Here is a 2,310-nt window from a genome sequence, read left to right as displayed (position 1 = left end):
GGACCTATGTTTCTTTAGGCTTGGCTTACTTCACTTAATAAAATTATGTTTAGATTTTTGAGCAAAAGTCAAACTGTTTGTAAAAGTGACTATATCAGTGTTTTTGTTTCCATTAGCAAGATATATGGGTTATTAGTTCTGTTGGACTCGCCAACACTTGTCAAATTCTTTCATTTTAATTTTGTACAACAAAGATATAGAGGACACTTTGAAGAAAAATCTTTTTTTATTATTGTAAAAGTTTATTGAAAAAAAATTTAAATATAAAAATGTATATGACCAAATTTTGTACAATAAAGAAGTCCCTTTGGAGAAGAGATGCAGATTTCTCTGATGAGCCGTCATTATTAAACTCGTTCCAAGGCTTCTAACATGATGATACTATTTCCTCGTATAACCACCATTCCAATATTGTTCTGTTGCCCACTAGTAGCCATCTCCACACATTCATCTATCACCAGATTCATAAATGGATCAAATCCCCGCAATATTACTTGGACATGTCGCCACCATTTAATTTCAATGATAGCTTCTTGCCCATAAATTTTTTTAGCTCAGGAGGGCGAGCTTTGCTCATGGTTTCTAATCGGCGGGCTCAGAGATGCTTTGGAACCGAACTTGCTGCCTCTGAAGAAGAATCTTATTGCAATTTTAATTTTAATGTCCCTAATGCTTAGATGTACCTTTTGGCTACTTGTTTATCTTCTTTGTACAAATGTCAGTGCAAATTATATACCTAAAATTTAACTAGATTTATGCATTTTCATATTAATTTATAATAGTCTGTCATTTATTTTAGATTTTTTTTGTTTGTCATGGGGCTTGAACTCTGGGCCTGAGCGCTGTCCCTCAGCTCTTCAGCTCAAGGCGAGTGCTCTACAACTTCTGGTTTTCTGGTAGTTTATCAGAAATAGGAGTCTCACAGTCTTTCCTGCCTGGGCGGGCTTTGAACCGTGATCCTCAGATCTGAGCCTCCTAAGTAGCTAGGATTACAGGCATGAGCCACCAGCACCGGCTATTTTAGATTTTTTTAATATTTTAGAAAAGATCATATGGGTTACTGTTTTACTTTCTCATTGAGTTTCCTTTCTATAAGATAGGTTTAAATGGTGGGGTTGAATTGAACTGTTATGTTTCCTATAGTGGCTTAAGTTCTCCAGTCTCACACAAAAAAATTCACCTATGTTTGTGCTTTTGGTGGTAATATTCAGATTTTTAAATCATACTGAAATCATTTTTGAGGTATAATCCAGGCTTATTTTTTCATGTAACCTGAAAAACATTCCATATTAAATGTGCATCCTGTTGCTCTTAGGTCTACCAAATTTATTAATTGAAAATCTTCTGTTTTATTGATGGTGTAACTACTATTGTTCAATTGTCTATTTCTCCTTTAAATTCTATCAACTTACCTCTCTTGTCTGGCTTCAAACCACAATCTTCAGCCTGCTTAGGAGTTAATATCATAGGCATGAGACACTGGCACTCTGACTTTGTCAGCCTTGATTAAGTAAATAAATCTATTTCATTTTGGAATGTGTTTATTTCTGTTAGCAATTTTTGTCTGAAAATCTGTTTGGTCTAATGATAGTAGGGTCACTTCAGTTCTTTTGCTCTTATCGTTAACTGATGGATCATCTTCTCTACTTTTATATTGAATATTTTGTCTCTGATTCCACAGTATACCTTTTATTTAGATCTCATATAGTTGAATCATCCTACTTTTTGTTGTTGCTCATTCTCACATACTCTGTTTTTCCATTATTCTTTTTAACTTACTGATATGAAATGGAATTTGTTTTCCTTATGTTTTGTATAACTTTCTTCCTCTTTCCTATATTACACTTTCTTTTGCTTTAAATATTTTGTGGTACGCCATTTAATACTTTTATAATTCTTACGTGCTTTTGGAGTTTGTTAGTGTTCCTAAGTAGATTACATTCAGCAACTCATTTACAGCACTCTATCTTAGATCTATTCAGTTTAATTTTAATGGAAGGCAAAAACAAAAATAAATACTATTATGTAGTTCTTTTAAACTCCCTTATTTTACTATGATCCATACATAGTACCCCTCATTTGTCCATATACACAGGCTTATAATTATTTGTATATTTTTAATAATCTGGTAGAAAAAGTCAATCATTAGACTTAGAAAAATTTTTATTGTTTAAATAAGTGGGTGAAAGACTTAAAGAGAAACTTATCTGAAGAAGAAAGAAGGATGGCCAATAGACACATGAAGAAATGTTCAACATCCCTAGCCCTAAAAGAAATGCAAATCAAAACAACATTGAGATATCACCTCAC

At 32.9% G+C, this 2,310-nt stretch overlaps 1 protein-coding gene across 1 annotated transcript; it reads right to left on the bottom strand.

Moving 5' to 3' along the window:
* Positions 1–297: 297 nt before the first annotated feature.
* Snrpg (small nuclear ribonucleoprotein polypeptide G) lies at positions 298–614 on the bottom strand. The gene is given in 2 exon segments (XM_013035950.1): positions 298–505; positions 508–614. Coding segments are annotated over 2 exon segments (228 nt in total). The 5' UTR covers positions 578–614; the 3' UTR covers positions 298–347.
* Between the last annotated feature and the right edge of the window lie 1,696 nt (positions 615–2,310).

This window comes from Dipodomys ordii, unplaced genomic scaffold, assembly GCF_000151885.1.
Source record: "Dipodomys ordii isolate 6190 unplaced genomic scaffold, Dord_2.0 Scaffold232, whole genome shotgun sequence".
NCBI lineage: Eukaryota > Metazoa > Chordata > Mammalia > Rodentia > Heteromyidae > Dipodomys > Dipodomys ordii.
This window is presented reverse-complemented; position numbering and strand designations above follow the sequence as displayed.